At 48.5% G+C, this 21,530-nt stretch overlaps 1 protein-coding gene across 4 annotated transcripts in view; it reads right to left on the bottom strand.

The window, feature by feature from the left end:
* Window positions 1-21,530, bottom strand: part of LOC130141888 (paired box protein Pax-5-like) — a 151,708-nt gene that overhangs the window by 65,421 nt on the left and 64,757 nt on the right. For 2 of the 4 annotated variants that reach the window (XM_056323179.1, XM_056323178.1), the window contains exons 7-8: window positions 16,440-16,496; window positions 12,629-12,758 (exon numbers count right to left, since the gene is read on the bottom strand). In XM_056323179.1, coding sequence (XP_056179154.1) covers window positions 12,629-12,758; window positions 16,440-16,496 — 187 coding nt within the window. The remainder of the gene's footprint in view (window positions 1-12,628; window positions 12,759-16,439; window positions 16,497-21,530) is intronic. The other 2 variants (XM_056323181.1, XM_056323180.1) reach the window with 1 other exon arrangement.

Here is a 21,530-nt window from a genome sequence, read left to right as displayed (position 1 = left end):
TGGCAGAGGGACTGGAACTAGATGGTCTTTAAGGTCCCTTCAAACCCATACCATCCTGTGATTCTATGAACTTAAAAAGATTCCCTCATTAAAACCTGGGCTGGTGAGACTTGCAGATGGTAAACACCCAGTACAAAACACGGACAAAATTTGTCTCCTGAGCAGTGAGCTGCACAAAGCCGCCTGCAGCAGTGCAGCCCCAAGCCTGTTAGGCAGCAATGAACTCTTACACAATGGACAACAGTGTGCCTGGCTGTGAGGTGGTGATCCCACCTCTGCACACCTCTGCAAGACCTGACGAGCCTCTTGCAGCCTTGTGCATCCTCACAGCAAGAAGCCATGGCAGCAGCTAGCACCCCCTGTGCACTGGGGAAAGCAGCTGGGCTTGGCGATGCTGAGGTGGTTGCACAAATGTTTGACTCCAGAGTGAACACGGGCTACTCCAGGGTGGATGAAACCATGGAGGTGCTCTGGGGCAGGACATGGGAGGTGCGTGGAGCATCTTCTGGTGTGACCTCCACAGCCATAGGCAAGGGCATGCAGAGCAGAAGTACGGCTCTGCACCCCTGCACACCACGCGTGTATGTATGGTGTGTGACATACGTGACACTCGTCCCACGCATCCCTGGCACACAGTTTATCACCAGTGACCACTGGTTCACGTGTGTCTGCCCCTTGCTTGCTGGGGAGCGGCCAGTGCAGCTCCACAGGGAGAGATCGGCAGGGCAACACAGGGCAATGCTCCTCAGCCAGCTCAGGGTCCGGACGAAGCTCTGCCACCCAGGCTAGGCTGGGTGAAGTCCTAGCTTCACTTAGTTCTGATCCAGTGCCTGTCTCGCAAGCTTGGGTGACCACCATGGGACCAAGCCAGGTCAGGCAGCACAGGGCACGATTTTGCTCCGCAGCAAACTGCTACCACACCTGTTCAAGTCTACATCAGTGCCTGGGAACAGTTTGTGTCCATATTCCATCCTGATTACAATACTACTAAGGACAGAAGGAGCAGAAGCAAGCCCTCTGTTCAGCACCAAGAAACAGATCTGCTGACAAAGGGAGCCTCATCCACATCCCCCAGCCTCCCACACTTCTCTTACAGACTTTGCAATTATTGCAACTGCAGCAGCATCTGATGGCTTCCCACCTCAAACTTCCAAACCCTTCATTCACCTGAAGATCCTCAAGCCCCGATGGTCCAGGACCAGCCTTCCCACAGAGGATGCTCACCTCTGGTGAGGCCACCAAGTCTGGATCCACAGCTACCAGAAATGAAATCTGCTGGGTAGGGGATAACCCACATATATCCCCCCTTCTTTAGAGCGACACTGCTGATGCACAAGCCTTATTTTAGGAGTTAGCTCAGAAAAGATACATTGTCCTCACAGGGCTGAGCTCAAAGAATTTAAATTGTTGCAAAGAATGTAGGATGAAAAGAAGAAAAACTCCAGTGGGACACGGATCCTCCTTCCACGCCCTCACTGTATTCACTTTTCAGCCGTACCTACGGAAAAATCACAAGTCAGGTGTCAAGTCCCTGGCAGCACAGGCAGTCCCTGTCCCTGCTGATTCTCGTGGGATTTCCACAAGTGATATTCCTCGCTGTTGGTAGATGTTCCAGTTTCATCAAGCAGCTCAAAATCAGGCACCCTGTACTCTGAAGAAATGCCAGTGACATTTTCTTTTTTCCACTGCATTTTGCTTTATGTATTTTCTGTTGTTTGTTTTTTTTTTTATTACAGTTCAACATTTTTACGAGAGATTACTTCAAAACCTGAAATTCACACATTTTTGGCCCCATGTAATACAAAGTCATAAAGAAACAATGGTCCACTATAAAAAAAGGTCCAAATGGGTTTATAAAATCTCTATTCATAGATTACACAGTGTTTTCCAGGGCCAGAACCACAGGAAGAGCTCTTTCAACACAGAGAGTAGGAAAAATGAGCAAGAGCTTTCCTTCCTCCCCTGCAACAGAAGACATTCCCCTTCTCCCAAAACATGCTGCAACATCACTAAAACATCCAGGCCCTTTGGCTTCCTCTCCTCTGGTTCAGCAATGGGCACTTTTGCCAGTTCCTGACTGGGAACAGCAAGGAGCTGTCGGTGGCATGGAGCTGTGAAGAGCTCCGGCAGCACCAACTCATTCCCCGTCCTGGCTCTACACCCAAGCTGTCTCTGCTGGCCTCCTGGAGACCACGGCATGAAGTTGGGGAGCCTGCCTCCTTGAGGGCCCCTCCTCGGAGCCAAGCCTTTCAGGAAGCTGCTCAGCACCTGGAGGTAGCATCACCCACCAAGCTTGCTGTTCATGCAGTTTTGGACACTTTATATTTTGCAGCTTTTCTTTCTTGAGTCTTCCTAAGTTTCTCTTCTGAGATTTCCAAAAAAAGAAAAGACATGATTTCTAAGTGACAGTTTGACAGTGGGAGCTGATAGCAGACAGCAAGAATCCTTGTGGCACGCTCTCCATCACCTGGCAGTGCACACAGCCCCCAAATTGTCTCTGGTTTACTATTCCCTCTGCTCACTTCCCAAACTGCCCCTCTGACAATTCAGAATCTCCCAGCTGGTTTGGTATCAGATGAGAAGTGACTCATATTTGGCCAGCTAAGGTGGTGCAGCAAGTTTGGAGGTATCTTCAACCACTGTCATCAAACCAATTACCTCATCCTAGAAACGGTATGTATCTGTAGCCTGACTCAGACTGCCACTAGATTTTATTTTTGTTCGTGCATATGCACAGAAACCAACACATTGCTCTGCCCACCTCGAAATATCATTCTGGTGCCTTGCGCAGACACTCTCAGATGTTTTGCTGTTGTTGCAGGCCAAAAAAAAAAAAATAATCTGGAAGCATTTATGCTAACTGGAGTGGTTTGCTTTCTCTTTTTTTTCTTTTTTCTTTTTTTTTCTTCTTAATTTCCTATTTGGAAATCTATGACAGATTTACAGCATTTCTCTGGCAAGGAAAAATGCTGCCTGTGGCCTGAATTGGCCATTAACGCCCTAAAAAGCAGCAAGGCAATGAGGCGGCGAGCCACCCCGCCGGCTCCGTGCACCCAAAGCCCTGGCTGCCGTGGTGGTGGCGGCACAGCTGTGGGTGAGCATCCCCAGGACCCACACACACCAGTGGGAGATGCCGCAGGTGGAGCTGGCAGGGCATTTTCTACCCACCTGTGCTCAGTGGGTTTGATGTCCAGATCTTATCTGAGTGTTTCAGAGGGGGTGAGCACCAGACGAGGCTGCTCGGTGTGTTTGCACAGCAAACCCCAGCCCCGCCACAATCAGGACCAGCACGGGGGTACCAGAACCCTCTTGTCTTAATCCTCCTGCCATGGCTGCTCGATTTGAAATTGTATTTATTATCCATACCACAGTGGTATTAGGGGCAGGGGGAAACAGATTTAATTAATTAGAGATAGCAAAGTCCTTAAGTAAAAGATGCTATGTAAATGCAAATTGTTATTATACATGCTTTGCACCAAAACATGTTTACCATAGTTAAATTCAACATTTAAATCCACAGCCAAACTCCCAACAGAGTCAGGCTGTACATCATCAAAAGAGGCAGTTAATAGCTTGGGTCTTAGTGGGGTACAAGTGGCCTCGTTTGCTTTCTCAAATGCGCTTGTTCTTTTTTAATGGCAAGATAAGAATTCATAAAAATGGAAAAATTCAATGGTGTTTTCAGTTAGACTCTGTCCTATCATTAAAAATGACACTTTTGTTTTTCAGATTGGCTGCCTTTCCACGGGAGTTTATGTGGCCTTTTTTCAAGTCTTTAACATGACAGGCCCTATGGGGAGTGACGAATAGATTATTGGAAAATGCATCTGCACTTTTATCTATTAAATGTAGAGACTAAGCTGTAAATCTAGCATTATGCTGCACTAGAAACCAGCCATCTACCAACACCAATTTGCACTTCAAAACAGACCCACAGAAATTAAAAGTATAATTTGGTGATAATGTTTAAACACTGAACAACATTTCCACGTAAAGAGATTATATGACCAAAACATAACGGCCTCAGAAGACCTTTTGTTATTGCTATTATGATTAGCCAACAAAAAATTTAACAAAGCATTTTTCCAGAAGAAAAAGCAATTCCAACAAAACCAAACCCTTTCTTTACTTTCTTCAAGACTGTGTGGATTTTATGGAAAAAAGAGAGGGAAAAAGGAAGAAGGAATTCTGAAAATGTTACATTACTCTCTATTTCAGACAGTTCGAACTGGTAGTATACACTGTTCACTTTGAAACTACTTTTCATTAAAAAATTGCAAATACTGTTTACTTGGAAACAAAAATAATCAAAATCCTTTCATTCAGCTAGTGAAAACACAGCTGTAAAACTGTTGCTGACCCATATTTCAGCAAACATCACCCGGATAACGATTCCCTCCAGGACTTTCATCCAACCCTCCTTCCCCTCTGTGGGGCAGGTCCATCCCACCCATGCGGGTCTGTCTGGCTTAAGCTAAGTGCTCATTGCTCCCTCAACAGTCCTTGGAAAGAAACAGGTACCCTCTGATGCAGATCCCTAATTTTATATCCAAAAATGCATGGAATAAGTCATGTCCTGCAGGTGCACTCTCCTTTCCACCTGGAGATCTTGCTCTAGGGCTGACCAGCCACTGACCTCATAAAATGGTGAGGAATCAGTGAAGAGAGTCCCCTGCCACATCATTCTGAAAATGCAAAGTAGCAAATGCATTTAAGGGTCAAATAGGGTTTCCTAATGAAACCAGGTTCTTTCATTGTGGTCAGCAAGACCTGGAACTTCACAACAATAAACAAACCACAACTGCAGAATCAACCAGATGGCTTCATTTTTTAATTTTTTTTTCACTATGTATATACACTATATATATATATATACAGCAAGAATACATATATATATATATATACACAGCAATAAACAAATAAAATAAACATCCTCTTTTTCCCCCAGGAATCGCCAATGGCAGATTTCACAATGCATTTCCCAGCATTATTAAGGCACTTTTGGACTTCAGATGAAAGAAACATTGACCCTGTACTACATTTCTTCATCTCTAAAATAGCTGTCTTCACAGTGATCATAAGGCATGCAAGTAAAAGTGAAAAGTCCTGTTTCACTGCACATTCCTCAAAGGCATGTACTGGGAATCTTATTTTTGCTCCTGAGCTTCAGGTTATTGTTTCTATTGCACACAAAAAAGTACTTGGTTGTCTCAGATCACCATCAAAACTGGTCCATGAAAGGCAGATCAAACGAGGCCTACGCCGAAAGAAGCAGCCCTTTCTTAGCTCCTTCCAGCACCAGAAGAGCACTGCTTATCAGTTAAACATCTGCCTTCAGCTTGGCAATAACAAAGAGAAGGTAAAACTTCGAAAGAAGCGGTGACTTGGTTTTGATCTGGGACGAGCACCCAAGAATCCTGCCAAGCCACGGCTGAGGAGGGCAGCATCTTCCCTCAGGATCTACGTGGACCTTCACCAAAGGGTTCAGCCCATGACAGTTTCCCACCTTAACTATCCACACTGATTAAATACTCTACCTAGACACACACACACCTCACCACACACCACGCCTGCAGCTTCTTACTAAGACTAAACTCTTGGTTTCCCTAGCGCGCCCCTCAGACACTTAATATCCAAAGCCACAAAAATAAATAGGCCAGATTCCAAGCCGCGTAAACAGCGCCGATCTCCCCTCTTCTCCTGACACTCTCTCAGCCATTCCCAGAGGGACACAGCCTTTACAGCGTTCATCAGAGAAATCCAGTCAGGTCAAGGATCCCAGGGAAAGCTTTCACGAGCTGGTATATTTGCTGGGTGGGTAGAGAGCCAGGGATGAGGAAGAACAGGGGAAAAAAAAAAAAAAAAAAAAAGAGGGCAGGGGGAGCGGGGGGTGGGGGGAACAACCACCAAAAATCCCAAATGAAATGAAACCAGCAAAATATCCATCCTTTCTTCCATGTTTTGTGGTATCTAAAGAATGTTCTGTTAAACACATGTACAGATAGAGCAAAATAAATGGACGAGAAACTTTCCTCCCCCACCTACTCCACTTTCAGGCACATCCCACTACAGGCAGACCCTCAGAAGGTACCAGTGGTCCCAGCTCCATAGACTGCAGACGGTCTAGAACCACCTGGGCACAATGCCACCAAAGAAACGATGACACACAGCTCCTACCCAGCAATATGGAAGCACCGTGCCTCTCACAGAAAGAGTTTCTGAGGTTAGAACGCAGCTCTGGAGTTCATCTAGTCCAACCCTCTTGCTCAGAGCAGGGTCACCAGGACCATGTCAAATCAGGTTTTGCACATCTCCAAGGATGGATGCTCCACAGCCTCTCCGAGCAACCTGTGCCAGTGTTTGACCACCCTCACGGAAGAAAGGTTTCTTCTCATGTGTAAGAGGAGTTTTCCATGTTTCAGTTTGCGCCTGTGGCCTTCTGCCCAGTCACTGTGCACCATCAAGAAGAGTTTGCTTCCATTTGCTTTGCTCGCCCTCCATCACGTACTGATGCACACGGAAGGCTCCCTCTGTGAACCTCCCCTTCCTAAGTCCAAACACTCCAAACTCTCGCAGGGCACGCCATCACCACTTCCAAGCATGCATACGAAGTTTCTGGCCCCCTTCTCTGCATCCTTCTGCACAAACTGCTGCATCTGCCAGCTGCTCCCACTCTTGCTTTCTGTTCGGTGCACTCCAGTCCTGCCCCTTGCAAAAGACCCCTCCTTAGCATCAGCTCAAAAAGGCCTTGACCCTGCCTAATCGAGGACTGCAAGGACTGCAGTGCCACCATCTCATGCTTAGCTTCGGAAGTGACCAACAATATCTGCCATTCAACAAAACCCGGCGAAACAGCAGCTCACAAATAGCAGTCACAGCACAACGGAAGGAACAAAGCAGGACGATGTCAGGAAACAGACTGAGCACTCCTAAGAAAAAACATGCTGAGAGGCTAGCTGAGGACCGTGCATTACAGCAGAACAGTAGCAAGAAACAGCTCATCTTTTATCTGATTTCAGCATTTTCATTTTCCTAACTTACACGAACTTGACAAAATACCATAGAATCATCAAATCATCATAGAACCATCGAGTGGTTTGGGTTGGAAGGGACCTTAAAGAGCAGCCAGATCCACCCCCGCTGCCATGGGCAAGGACATCTTCCACTAGACCAGGTTGCTCAAAGCCACATCCAGCCTGGCCTTGCACATATGTAAAATACAGAGAATATGCAGGAACATGGATGGTTAAACATACTGCTGTTGCCTGCATTAGCCAGAAACCCGTGCCTTCTGTGAAGAAATTACCGGGCATAATACACTGCACCTAAGGTGCTGGATGCATCCACACTGAGGAAAAAGTCAACCTGATCTTTCCAGGAGTGGAGGAATCTGCTCAGCCAGATGCATTTGCCCCACCTGCTCTACGTTCAGTTCAGCCTGAAGTCTGGGATCCATTATGTCCAGTGGCTGAGCCCAGCAATGCAAGCCAGAGCAGGTAACTTAAGGTGACAGCCACTGAGAATGTCCCTCCTTCCCCATCCCTCCAGATGACAAACTGACCCTGCTCCTGGTTTCATTCTGTTTCTTCTCACCTTTTTGATGGGAACATGAAATGTGCAGGAAAAGCCAAGGCACTTGGCCCTACAGGAGCACCATCTCCAGGGCCGACCTCGTGAAGGAGCACGTAAGGTAACACACCTCGTGTGGCGTGGTTACAAGGCTGAGTGCAGAGGATGAAGAATAACCTGCCCGTATTTGGCAGAGCCTCAGCCTCTCCCTGCACGGGTGTGTAAGCTGCAAAATGCACTGCGAGTGCCCTGGCAGCAATGAGGAACAGCGGGTGAGCAAGGGATGACGGAGATGCCCCAGCATGGGAGGGGACCAGGCTCCGCCACTCCCAACACTTGCCAGAGGAACAAAAGCAAAGCCCGCTGCCAACGCTTTGCTCTGCGCCGCTTCTTTTAACAGAGCGATACAGAGTTCGCGTCAGATCACCTGCTCCGGTGAAACGTGCTTCTCTGGCTGCTGTGCAAGGCTGGCCGACAGCTGCTGCTGGCTCTGCTAATGCAAACTGACTCTGCAGCCAGCCGCAGCCAGGGCTGCCCACAGGTTTGTCAATCTGCCCTCAGCGCTGTGTCGGAGAGCCACGCAAAGGTGTCAATTTAGCATGACTTTGTCCTCTCAAAGTGATACCGACCACGCTGAAATCAGCAAGCTGGAGCAGGGAAAACGCACCTGCAGGTAATTAGTAACAATCACGGGATGCTTGGAAACTGCTGACTACAGCAGCAATGAGCTGGGCACATGTCATCGGCTTGTAAATGGAGAGAGCACTTATGGACTGTGGCAGCAAACAGTAAGGGAAGGTTGTTTTTTTAAAAAGCTTAATATTTAATGTGGCACAAAAATGATGCAGAGAAATCGAGTGGTTCTCTAATCAGAGGTTTAGCTGGAGCTGGTGGATGAAGCGGTACCAAAAATTGTAACTAAATTTCGCCTTAGGCGTATTCTAGCAGCGAGTACTGGCACAATTGCCAGTATTTAAGCAATTCTTTCACCTTCAAGAAATATTCCAAATGTTTTGATCTACCAGCTTGCTAAGAAATAGAAACACTTTCTACCAACAACTGCACAGAGGCTCTTTTGCATGTCGACCCTCAACATTGCTTTGCCACCCACACCAGAGCCCAGCAACAAGAACAATGGAAGACCGTGATAATAATTCCCTTAAGACCTCCATTCTTACCTTTATTTGCATTAAATTCTTTTACAATCTCTCTTACAGACTTAAGGCTAACAAGATGAACTAGACTTTGGTTTCTTCGCATACGGCAGGGCAGCCCAGAAAGTCTCCACAATTTCTCATAAAAACTGATTAAGCTTGAACAGCAGATACCAGCTATCAAAAGGACCTAAGTGTTCTTGGCTCCAACTTCTCTATGTCATATTTCAAGTTCTCTGCCTCTAAAAGGTTTTTCCTCCCTACACCCACCAACAGCCCCACTCTGTCACACAACCACACGTTCACAGCTCTGCTTCACACACACTGGCAGAGTTCCTGATACAAATGACATTTCCCACCAACAAACCATTCTGGATACTACGCCTCGCTTGCCAGTGTTTTGAGCAGCTCTTGGTCTCATTACAGTGAAGCTGTTACGAAAGTGTTTATGATCTGGAATGTCAACTGAGAAGTCAAGGTCAGCCTCTGAAGCCAGTAGAGGCTGGTAGCCACCAGACACAGACATTTTGCAGAGCTTTATCCAGTCTCCCCTCACTGTGACAGTTGGAAATACACTACGTAGCATGACTGAAACAAGTCGTCCCCCAAGGCTTTCAGTCCCCAGCTCTGAGTTTGCCTGGATGCACTATGGGACAGAGTGCATGGAGTGAGGAATAATGGAAACCTCCAAAAAGGGTGCAGAAATTAAAAGCAACCCAACTTCATGAATCTCAAGAAAAGACTGGAGTTTAAGTTGGCCATCCCTCCTCCAACTGAGGAGCAGTTCACAGAAGAAATGCTATCATGGATGCTCAGGCTCCCGCCTGCCAGACAAGGGGCTGAGGTTCAGGACCTAACTCTGGCAGGACTTCTCTTATCAGTCAGTGCCTGCCCACCAAAGCTGGGCTGATAAAAAGCTAACCTTCTTCCAGGTGTTGCCTTCCTTACCTACCATCTACTCCCACCCGCCCAACCCAGCGCTGGTTTAAGAACACTAAACCACTGGATTTTACCACACCTTTGGTTAGACCACAGGCAACAACACAGTTCCCAGCAGGAGGAGCGTGTGAAGTGTTAGCAAATGTTTGCTGGACCTCGCACTCATAACCACTGTCATGCATCACTGCCCAGCTCCTGATTTTCAGTGATACTACAGGTGAAAGGCCTGTAGCAATATGCACCTCTTGGTTACACAGGAAAAAGGGTCAATAAATCCATCTCCTCTTCCAAATCCCCCGTCCCACCAAGGGAACAGGGTCAGAAAAGAGGCATGACGGAAAAAAACGAGTTCGTTCTGGATAGAAGTCCGTCCGGTTCTATGGCGAGAAGTGCATCACCTAGCGTGCCGTCTCTTACATGCTTTGCACATGATAAAATACGGCTTGCTGCTAAAAGTTTCCTGCCCTTGATGGTCTGCACACCCCCTCAGCTCCTAAGGAAAGCCGCGGGGTAGGAAGCATGACACGGACAAATAGTGTGTGCCCAGCACCCTGGGGCCCAGATCACGCCGGGGGCTCCTGGGCGTTCCCAGAGCACAAGCAGCACTAAAGAGTTGCTATGGGTGTTATGGCATGAAAAGTGAAGAACACAGTCAGTGTCCTCCGAAAATACATCAAAAGGCATAGGTTTTAAAAGGGTTTTGATATTCTCGTGTAAATCTGTTTTATGAATGCAGGCGTTCGAAAACTCTACAGCAATATCAAATCAAAGATATAAATACCTACTGCCTTGAAAAACGTGTTCTGTTATAGCTCTCACCGTGTCACATTTAAGACCAATGGCAGGTTTTTTCTAGACTTGCTACTCATAAAGTCTGCTCCATGTTTTCGAAGAGCCCTAGTAAATCGAACACTTGGAACTTTTGCTAAAGTGTAGGTAGTATCACAGGGAGAACCTATGCAAAACCTATACTGAGCTCCACAGCGTCACTTTTGTAGTCAGTTTTGCTCTAACGAATGTGATCCGTCACCTCACCGAAGTCTAAGGAAGTAGTCACATAAGAAGCACAAGTGCTTAAACCAGCAAAAAAGAATGAGCACTGTTGCAAAACAAGAGCTCTTGGATGAACCTCGTTTTGGCCAGATGCAGATCTTGGATATGCAGTTCTTTAGAGGAACACGGAAAGGAGGAAGCATTCAGCTTCTCAATCATCTTCTTGCCTTCCTAACTTTCACCCCAGGATAATGCAGCTCAGCAATTTCTTGCTATTTTGCCTCTCCCTCAAGACACAGCTCCCATCAGTTCCAATCCTGCACTGTGATCTGTGCATGCTCCCAGCCGGGAGAACCCCAGAAAGTGATGCCCACAGCATCCGCTTGTGCAGTCCAAGGTGCTGCTGGGCTGTGCTCATCAGCAGAGCACAAATGCCTCTGGCAGGACATCAGCTTTATCACAGGGCCACAGACTCAGATGAGCAAGAGACAAACACCCAGAAGATGAACAAAGGGCAACAGGCCACTTGTGATGTGCTGAAGCAGCCTAGGTCTTTTGCAATGAGCAGCACTTCAGGCTTCAAAGAAAGATGCAAGGAGCTCCAAAGCAAACAATTACAGAGTAATTTGCCTTAGAAAGACATTTCTTTTGAATTTTCACAGGCTGTATGGGTGGCTTATGACCCTAAACGTCTTCCTGCTTTTGTATTTCTTTTAGATTCTATTTTGTGCTTTCTGTATCTATATACGTATCTATATTCCCTATCTCTGTAACTATGCTCTATCTCCCTACCTGTTATAAGCCACACATGTCCAGAAATCCCTCTTTCTGTCCATCCAGCCACCCCTAGACACCTTTCTTGTCTATGAGCCTACCACTTGAACCATCCACCCAGTACCAGACAGGTAATTTCTCGACATCTCTGCCCTCCCACTTCAAGGTAAAAATATCTATTTCCTTACGGTTCATTCTCCGATTTCTCTTCAATAGTCTTAACATTTTGGCAAGAAGAGCCAAAGACTGACACCATGTTGGGTTACATCAATTTTCTAACATTCATTTTGAAAACTGCTCTCCTGCTAGCTGAGATTGTAAAGCTTTCAAGGTATGATAGTACTATACTAAAAACAGCATCACCTTCCCTTTTAGCAACAAAATAAACCAGTATATCCAATCTTGGGCAAAATGGAGAAAATCCAACGATGAAATCTGCACAGGTTAGACACAAGGATGGAAGTAAACACATACGTGAAACCTACATCCTTAAATTTTAAAATCCTTTTTTTCCAATTCCCACAATTCATCTGGGACACAACATTGTGATTTTCTTACCGTTTGGGTAATCTGCTTCCAAGCACTGGGGTCAGTCCCAACTAACTAGGTGAGCAAAGCATTCATCAAATTCTAGCTGTGCCTTAACTCTCACCCTATGCCTGCTAAATAAATGCAGATGATGCTGCACTCCTTGAACAAACCACCTTTGCTTTTCATTTAAACACTTGGCCTTGCTGCACAATTACAGTTCCAGAAACGGTAGAAAACACAATCATTTGTAGGAATCAAAAGCAAAAAAAAAAAAAAAAATCAGGCTAGTTTGAACTGTCATAAAAACCCTATCCAGCCAAACATGCCGGGCACTTTTATGAAAAACAAGCAACAAAGCCCAAAAGCAGAGGCAGGCATTTCACTTTTTGGTTCCATGTTGGTACTCAGGACGCAAGTTTGGGGTGGAGGCACCTGTCCCTTCCTGCACAAGAGGGATGGATGCTTCATCTGTCAGCTCCAAGTGAAGGCTACTAGTTTATACAGGCCATACACCTGACTTGCAATAGAGCTGTATGAACTCACACTTAAAAAGAGTCTGTCTGAGCAAACGACTGTGCAGCTGATAGAACTCCTCCCTGAAGGGCATCACGCCGCACTAAGCACACTCGCCACTTCACACCACCTATCAGCGTTGTAAAATTGCTTACCTGCGACAATAGGATATGACTGAGGCCCAGGAACGCTCGCTCCCAAATCTGCAGAAGTAGGGCTGGTTATATTGGCCTTCATATCATCTAATCCACCAGCTAATGATGCCATGGCTGAGTATTCAGTTGCCTAGAAAAGGAAACAACAGGCATTTTAGCAATAACAAATTTGCTATTCAAGAGCTTTTGCCCGTATGAGAAAAAGTAGATGCAATGTAGTACTCAAAAATCCTTTGCTCAGTCAGCTTTAAAGGTGACACACATTTACACAGGGCTGTTAAACATTCAAAATGCTCAATAAGTGGGTCTGTGGTTAACACCAATGTTCTCAGAGAACACCAAAATGGGCTTTCTTTATAAAACCAAAGCCAAACTCATGAACAAGTAACAAGGCTTTCCTTAAAGAGGAAGTTTTGTCGTGTAACTGGGCGCTGTAACTGCTGAGTGCACGTTACTTGCTTGTTAGAGAAAAAATGTTCATGCCGGTTAACCTGAAACCTCCCGATTTCAGGGGTGGCACCTGAACAGACATGCACTAATGAGCAGTTGGAAACAGGGTGTCCCATTTCCCCCCCTTTTTTTGGGAATGCTGCATTTCCTCATCATTTCACAAGAAACAAAGTTCACATAAATGAGTGTTTGCTTGCTTATGGATGGATTTTTAGCCAACTGTTTCTATGTCCAAATTACTTAAAACTAAAATCACCTGACTGGTTTAAGGATGCTCTCCCATCTCACATGGGAATGTTCTAATCTCATTAGCTGAAGCTACAGTAAGTGAGCACAGGTCCTCAGAAATCAGACTAGTTTTGTCCTATAACCCTGTAAAAGTCCAGGTAGATCTGGCAGTCTACAGCAGGTGAGGCCAATCCATACATTCAAAAAGACTCCCGTATACATGGCACAAAGCTCATCTTCATTTGCCTTTTTCCATGATTTCTTATTGTCAGGATCGTTCACACAAAACTGGGAAGCTTCTTCCTTTCAAAGTTCTCCCTTCCCTGTTGCTGTGTGCGCTTTACGTTTTAATCCCTTATTTGTGAGATTGTAGTCCTGCCTGTAACAACTGGAGGATGACGACTTCGAGTGAAGAACAGTAACAGGAACAGACAAACTGAAGAACAAGCGCTCCCAGGCTGATGCCCATTGCATTTCTGCAAAGTCAATTCAGAAGCTGTGCAGACTGAAGCAATGTAGGGGAACCCCAGACTCCCTGATTTTTTTTGAGTGACCAAATAAAAAACGTAACTTGTTGGGTATTTAAAGAAAGAAAAGCTGGTCTGAGTGAACACATCTTTCTCCCTCTTCCCAGCACACGATCTGGTATTTGCCACAAGCTCAGCACTTCAGGTCAGACATATCAGTTCGTGTCTCTGTTGCTCAGTTCTCACTCCATCAGAAGTTAATTTACGTGGATAACCCTGTATTAGCAGGCCTGTGTTCGTACACATACTTCTTCTGAAGATGCAACCTGCGAGAGGCATGAGTACACCCTGTGACCTCGAAGGATCCCCCATACAAACCTCTTGCAGATGAACACATCAAATAGATTTTGCCACAGACCAGTTGCTGGCCATGCTGTCCCTTCACCCGGCCCACAGGTCAGCACTACAGGGTCCTCTCGGTCAAAGGTTTCTCAGCCACAACCCATCTCCCCCATGCTCCTGCCCAACCTTTGCATTAAACTTGACCTATTCCTCAGCCACTCCAGCTTCTTCCCCCTCCGGTGCCGCCCATGCCTCCATGCAGCCCTGGCCTTCGTGCACCCAGCCCCTTTCCTACCAGCGCTGCCTCAAAGACACGCATGCCTCTGCTTCAGCCCCACTGCTGCACCTTGGAAAGGACAGCCCTTGGAGCATCCCTCCGCTGTGGAGGATGCCAGCAATGGTCCCAGCCTTCCTCCTTCCCACAAGTGCAACCAAAGCTCCTTCTTCTCATTCTGCGGCCTACCAAGGTGCGTTTTTCAGCCTTCGCACACCACTCCATGCTGCACCTTCCCCCTGTGCTGGGTATACACACATGCAGTGGCACCACTGGGGGTTTTTTCACTCCCCCAAGCCCTGATCTGAAAGACACTGGAGGAACAGCATGGCTGCAGCCCTGCAGAGACATCCCGGACAGCTGGCGATGCACGAGTGGCATGGGATGGGACTGTAGCACGGCAAAGGAAAACGCTGCCCTTTCGTGCTGCTGTTCAGTATTTCTGATGCCTGGAGAAGAGCACACACCACTCCCTGGGGAAGGATGCCTGATGTCACCTCTGCTGCTGTAAGAAAGCTGTAACCACACCGTATCCAGACTAGAAAACCTCTTTGTATCCTCCCGCAGCACCCCAATCCACCACTCCCCACAGGCAGGGTGCGAATGTGGCTTCCAGCTTACGAAGGGGCAGCTGCTCACTTGTGATTTGGGAGGGAGCATGCAGCTGTGCTGCAGGCTGGGTGACATTTGGGGCTGGTGCAGGGCGTGCACATCTGCACCCACAGTCCAAAATGGCTTTTAGGGCTGCCACTCCTTGCAAAAATCCAGCTGGAACCAGTGCAAGCCCTTGCCTGCAAACCCCAGACATGGGAGCCTGGAGCAGGCTGCAGATGTTAAAACACCACCGCTTGCTTCCCTTCTGGGGTCCGAGGAACTGACCTAGGAGGAAGCAGGACCAGGTCTCACTTCTCAACTGCGACGAGCTGGAAGCGCTATGTCAATAAACCATGAGCTTGGCCCTTCAAGCTCAGAGGGACCGACCCATTTCAGTAACAGAAACAAGCAGCTATTAAGGTGTAGCACACCCAACCAGGGGCCAGGATGGTGGTACCCCGTGTTCATCCATGTCACCTCGCTACCAGGAGATGAAGGCACATGCAGCGATATGGCCCCAAAAAGCAGAACCACTTCTGCAGGCCGTAGGGACTAGAAGTGATACAGCTGCCCAGCACAGTGCGGAGGGAGGGTCCACAGCTGGGCAGCACTGCTGCAGGGCTCCAGAAGACAAGATGCATGGGAAACAGAGATTTAGGCTCCCTTCCCACTTTTTAGTCACAGTAGCCTGCTGCAAACAGGAGCTGCACCTCTTTTCCCAGAGGTTAGAATAGCGGTTTTCAGGGATTTTCCAGCTGCTTCCCTCTTCCCAAGGCAAAACTCTGCCTGCATCCCTCCGCGGAGCCACCAGTGACCAGCCACCAGCAGCCACAGCAACCACGCGCCAACCGCCAACAGTGAGGGGTGGCAGGGAGGTGAGGGCCAGCAGAAGGCACCTTCTGGCCCCCAAAGAGTGGGGAGCCAGGGGTGCAGAGCGGAAGAGTCTCTACCCCCTGAACTGACCAGTGGGCACTGTCTGCAGCCCTCCTCACCCCCGCGTCAGGACTGGGAGACCACAGCACCCCAAGAAGAAGCAGCAACCCTCGCTGGTGCCATGGGTCTGCAGCACCGGGTGTTCCCCTGCTCGCGAGGGGCACAGCGGCATCCCCTCTTCCCGCTCCCCCCAGACAGAGCTCATCCTTCCAGTCACCCCATCCAGAAGAGGGGAAGAAACCCCGGGGGGGAGGCAGCACTCATGGAGCAGCTCCTCACCTCGTGGGCCCATCGAGACCCTCCTGCCGACCCTCCCCAGAAGCCTCTCTAGCCACTCAGCAGGGGCAGCAGAAAGGGGTCTCAGATCTGGCTCCTCCACCGGTGAGCCGGCACTGCCGCCAGCGAGGAGCAGCCCGGGATGGATGGACATGGCCAGAGGTCCCTCCCCGCGCAGCGGGAAGCCTGACCTGCTGCTCAGTAGGTGAAAAAGCAAGAGTCGGGTGTTCAGTACCCTAGAAATTACCTGAAAAATGACTGCCTGCGGTTGTACCACGCACTGTCTCATCAGCATGGAGCACCACTGCCATAGCATGGAGGAGAGAAAACACAAGACACGTGAAACGAGGAATATAAAAAGGAGAGACCGAGAAGGACAAACCAAAAGGAGGGGCAAGCCAGGGTCTTGTGTGTTCCCCCTGCCCCATCCCGCTCGGCTCAGGTGGATGGGACCGGGGGGCCTGGCAGGGGGCTGGGGCTGGGCCTCCCAGCAGGCACAGCACCTGGCGGGGGGGGGGTGGTGAGGAGAGGGGTGGTCTCTGCATGCCCATGGGCAGCAGCACACTCCCTCTCACAGGCAGCGGGGTCTGCACGGTCCTTCCCCCGCCAGCCTTCGCTGCAGGGAGCAAATGGGAAGGTTTCTGCACTGAGTGAAGTTTCACATCCACCTCTACCACAAAAAACTTTATTTCTAAATATTAACCCCTGGGGCAGGGCAGGTGATGGGCAGACGGAGGGGAAAGGAGTGCAGGAGTGTTTGGGTACCATTTGCAAACAATCTCCATGGTGTGGCAGGAGGCAGGCTCTGCCATCTCTGGCTGCACTACAGCGAAGCGAGCGGTGAGACAGCCCATCACCGGCTTCACCCTGCGCTTTTCCTAGCAAAGATGCTTGACCATAACCTACCGAAAGGTCAACCCACCCTACATGTACAGCAATTTTCTCCTTGACATTTACCTGGAATTTTATCCCTAAGTGGCAGGCAAGACAGACGCACAGTGGGGAACAAGACCGCTCCCTGAAACAGCCTGGTCCTGGGATGCCAGTGTAGGGGAGCCCTGGGCAGCACCCCAACCCAGGCAGCATGAGGCAAATCCACCCCACTCCTGCTCTGTCCCTTTTACAGAGCACAGACCCTGCACCCCTCTCGAGGGACCACACAAAGCAAAGACAGAAAAGAGTGTCTGCTGCGCTGGGCAAGCGGTCATCAAAGGGAGCCAGCTGGTGCCCACTTGGGAATCACACGTGTTGCTTTTTTTGCATCTGCTCGGTTTGCCAAATCACACCTGCAAAGCACCAGGCAGGCATGAAGTGACACCTCTTGTGCCCTCCTGCTGCTGGCACAGCCAGCCCCAGCCCCGCAGCACTGCTCGGGATGCAGCAGCAGCGGCGGCGGCGCGACAGGGGCTCAAACCATCAGAGCAGTGTCGGGGCTCCGAGATTTGGTCTGCCTCCACACCGACCACGTGTGCTGCCTGCCCTCCCTTCTGACAGACACAGTGCTCAGAGCGCCTTCGCTGCCAGAAACAGCGCTTCTCCTCTTCTAAGCCAGCCGTTAACCTCAAGTCTCCGGAAAGTGCAGTGCCGTCCCCCAGGTCACGACCACCAAGCCCACCGCTTGCCCCTCACGGCAGCAGCGAGCCACACCTCATATGTAATATCTCCAAGTCATTGTGTCGTAATACTTCAAAAATAATAAGTAAAGGCAGAAGAGGTGTGCACCAGGCAGGCTGTCTAGGGAAGCTCCCACCTCAAACTGACAAAGGGACGAAATTTGTAACATTAGCTATGGTTCAAAGAGCTTAATCCAAAGCAGCTCTAATTAATCTCCCCAGGCTTTCAGAAACCCAGCGCCACTTGCAGCTGCATGGGTACCGGTGCTGCTCTGCCTGAAATTTTATGGGAACATAAAATCCATCCTAATGCCCTCCTCCTCAGCCGCCTCAGATCTGGATGGGAAAGGCATCCGAAAACCTATATGTAAAAGCCACACCGCTGCCACCTGCCAGCAACCCCTCCGTTTCCTAATTTACGTGACATCCCCTGCACTGCCCACCACAGCCACTGAAACCAATTGTGCTCTGGAGTAAAAGCTATTTACACAGGTAAGTGGGCCAAACCCCAGTTTCTCTTTGTTATCAGCAACATTGGGCTCTTTGCTGTCTCACAGTGGCATGGAAGTTTGTTTTTGGTGGTGCAATGTTTTTTTCCTGGGCTTAAATGGAGTTATTTCTGAATCTCCCTTTCACAAAACATGTCTGTTGTTTTTTTTTTTAAATTAACAGCTGTGCTTTGTTTTGGCCCAAATCCAATTAGGATTGTGCACAGCTCCAGAGACTCCTCTGAAGATAGCAGGTATCAGATAGGGCACCCTGCCATGAACACATTTACCCTCATGCTTCAGAATAACTGACCTGTTTTTGACCCAGTCTTCAGATTATCTGCATGTGGGAAACAACATGCTACATTTTACATTTCCACAGTGCGATCCGTAAGTGGACGCAGGCATCTCAGATTTTTCCAAAGGGACACCCCCCCCCCAAATCCAATCTAAATGCCTCGAATTTACCTGTTGTTTTTCTTTTATACATATAAATAGCTGCATTTCCATTCGCTCTTTGTTTCTCATTTTCATTTTGTTCTAATATCTGCATGTAAATGTCTGAAAATAGCATCTGTAATTGAAGATTATGAAGTATAGCCAGCTCCTGACAGGCTGCTAAGGAAGATGGATTATCCTCATTTTTCTGTAAATTTTGTCAATTTTGGAATTCATAAGCTATCAACACTGATCAAAATGTGACCGCACAGCTGTGTCAAAGCGGACAGCACGGTGGCGGCGCAGCTCCCGAGGAGGAAGGTTCTCCCCAGCCGCCCGGCCAGGGGCACGCGCTGCGGGAATCCTTCCTGGCTGCTCCACATATCTACATTCCACCCCTCCAAAAATAATATATATATATATATATATTCAAATAAATAAATTGAAAGTACGCAAATTCTCTGGTGCGCCGATTCACATCGCAAAGCGTAATTTATTGCATGTTCTCCCTTTTTATTTATCCCTAAGTAGTAAACACGATTTCCATTCAGGGGGTTCGTTATGTTCCACTCCTACCAGGCAATCACGGCACACTTGAGGCAATTGTTTAGCCTCTTCCTCTCAATTTTCCCATTACTGGGAGTAAGTACTGTTGGGACTCTTTAATAGCCCGACTGCAGCCCATATCAATAACAGATGAGGTTTAATCGTCCAACACAAAAATTATTTAGGCTCAGTAAGGACATTCAATGTCATTTGCATAATGGCATTTCTATCCTGAGCACCTAACCCATCGCGCATAAACAAGGCCCTGGGACCATAAATAATAATAAATCATGACGTCCACGCTTCTCTTGCTGTAATAGGAGCCTCTCTTTGTAGAAATTATTTCAGCGGGAAATGGGCACTGCAATTTTAAAGACATGTGGCATTGCACAGGACAGTAAATCACACCCATGTGCACACACACGCACGCTCCAGCGAGGCTGCCTGTGGCAAACAACAAAACCCCATGAAACAGCAGCACAGAAAAAAGCCTGCACTTGCAGCTGCAGTTGTCCTTTTTTTTTAATTAGTAGTAGTAGTAGTAGTAGTATTAGCATTCCTTAGTCAGAGCTAGTACACTGAGAGCAACGGCTGAATAGCCTGCGTGGTATCCGGGGATGTGTACACAGGGACAGTGGCCCCGTAAGTCTGCCCAGTCCCTGGCTGGCCGTCCCTCGTATCCGTCAGTCCCTGCACCCCTCCTGGAAGGTCTGGTGGGAAGGTAGCAGAGACACGCAGACGCTTGCAGTTGTTTTCCAGCCAAGCCTCTCCCCAGCCATTGCAATCCCAGTTGCTCGGCTGAGCCAGGGCAGGCCAGCGGCCTCTCTTCCTCTGGTTTTTAAGCAGAAGCCTCCGTAGAAAATCATGGTAAGGCCATCCCAAGGGAGGTACACATCCTGGGGAGCTGAGGTGGGTTTCCAGATTTCAGCCTCACCAGGCCACCAGCAAGGACCTGGGATGACCAGAAACAGCATGATGGTGGTGAGAGCTGCCCTCTGGTTTTGACAGGATCTGCAAGTTTGTTTCATCATCCACGCATTTATCCTCAACAGCTCCTTCCCCTCGCAGCATCAATATTGTTCTGTTTCCTCCAGGCCACGGAATGAAATGACGACGCACCCCAGCTCCCACCCACCCTGGTCAGCACTGCTGACCCCTGCATGGGCTCTTCCCCCAATGTTTCCATGCCAGAAGCTCCCAGTTCAGTTTACTGAGGAATACAGAAACTGCACGATCCATTTTGCAGCAGCCTCCTCCCACTGCCGGTAGTGCTCACCCCATCCTGACAGCAGCACCACAGCAGGCTACACAGGCGTCTCCTCCCTGAAATGGCATTACCCCCAGCCCCCCCTCCAACCTCTCCTCTCCCAAACCTCCTCCTCCTCCTCCCAGGACAGCCCCCACCTCCTCCTCTCCAGCTTTTCCCACGGATTCGCACAGGGCGTTTCTTCTCTTCCCCTCCTTCCCACCCTCTCCTCCCATGGCTCTTCTCACCCCAACGCAAACTGATCGATCACCTTGATGCTCTGTGGGCATCCTTCACCATCCCACCTGCAACGCTAAAAACAAGGGCACCCCAATTAAAACAAAGCATAAGACACCCAATTGAAATACAGCAAAATGAAACAGAGCATCCCACCCTGGTGGAAAAAAGCAGTTTGCTTTTTGTAAACCCAGCACAACCCCTTTGTGCCACTCATTGCCACAAGATATTGCTAAGACCCTCTGCTTCTCAGGAGAGGAACTGGACACTTCCACCCGCAACATTAACAATTTCAGCCACAGGAGGAGGGCAAATGTATGATACTCCATCACAAGTGGCTCCACTGCTTCCACCCAAGCACCTGGCACGGGTAAGCAGGGACAAAAACACAACCAGCAGCCCGGTCAAGTATTTCCCTACAGAGAAATATGAAGCAGAAATATGAAGGCACGCTGGGAATACGCATGAAGTTTACATCAATACTGCCAAACCTTCAATCCATCCTACTGACAGCTCCCACGACTTCAGAAGTCTTGTGCAAATTTGCAAGAACTTTTGTATTTCTGTAACTCTTTCAGACCAACTATCTGAAGGTGTTTCACGAACGCCTTCTAAGAACTGTTTGATAACACTCTCTGTATCATATTATGTATCATGTACAATAAACTGGTTTTAAAGGAGCACCCCAGGCAGCATTTACGATGGACCAAGCCTCCCGAGTGGCCACCGCCTCTGCAGTTGCTGCAGCTCTGGGTGCCGCAAATCTCTAC

Source organism: Falco biarmicus, chromosome W (genome assembly GCF_023638135.1).
Source record: "Falco biarmicus isolate bFalBia1 chromosome W, bFalBia1.pri, whole genome shotgun sequence".
Classification (NCBI taxonomy): domain Eukaryota; kingdom Metazoa; phylum Chordata; class Aves; order Falconiformes; family Falconidae; genus Falco; species Falco biarmicus.
This window is presented reverse-complemented; position numbering and strand designations above follow the sequence as displayed.